We start from the raw sequence: 309 nt of genomic DNA, 5'->3' as shown, positions 1-309 counted from the left end.
GTGGTGGAGGGTGGCCCAGGCCTGGTGCCAGCGGTTGCCCTGGGTGCCGGACCTCGACCACAGGTGCCTGTCCTTCCCGTCCTGCCTCATCACCAGGCGCAGGGTCCCTGTGGGGCGAGTGGTGCTGAGAGGGGACCAGGCCCTCCCTGCCAGCGCCCCAGCTCCTCCAGAACCTGGGCCACCTGAGCCTCAAGCCCTGCCCGGCGCCGGGCACTCACCGATCTGGGGCCCGTGGAGGTGGTACCAGAAGGACAGGCACTGCTGAGGGGCTGCCGGCGTCTGGGGCGGGGAGAGCAGGTGGGCACCAGG

General features: G+C 71.8%; 1 protein-coding gene across 1 annotated transcript in view; it reads right to left on the bottom strand.

The window, feature by feature from the left end:
* The window catches only part of MAMDC4 (MAM domain containing 4), a gene marked incomplete at both ends in the record, with an annotated part of 17,468 nt that overhangs the window by 11,452 nt on the left and 5,707 nt on the right, over window positions 1-309 (bottom strand). The window contains 2 exons of the mRNA XM_014529670.1: window positions 6-107; window positions 219-305. Coding sequence (XP_014385156.1) covers window positions 6-107; window positions 219-305 — 189 coding nt within the window. The remainder of the gene's footprint in view (window positions 1-5; window positions 108-218; window positions 306-309) is intronic.

This window comes from Myotis brandtii, unplaced genomic scaffold, assembly GCF_000412655.1.
Source record: "Myotis brandtii unplaced genomic scaffold, ASM41265v1 scaffold691, whole genome shotgun sequence".
In the NCBI taxonomy this organism is placed as follows: Eukaryota; Metazoa; Chordata; class Mammalia; order Chiroptera; family Vespertilionidae; genus Myotis; species Myotis brandtii.
This window is presented reverse-complemented; position numbering and strand designations above follow the sequence as displayed.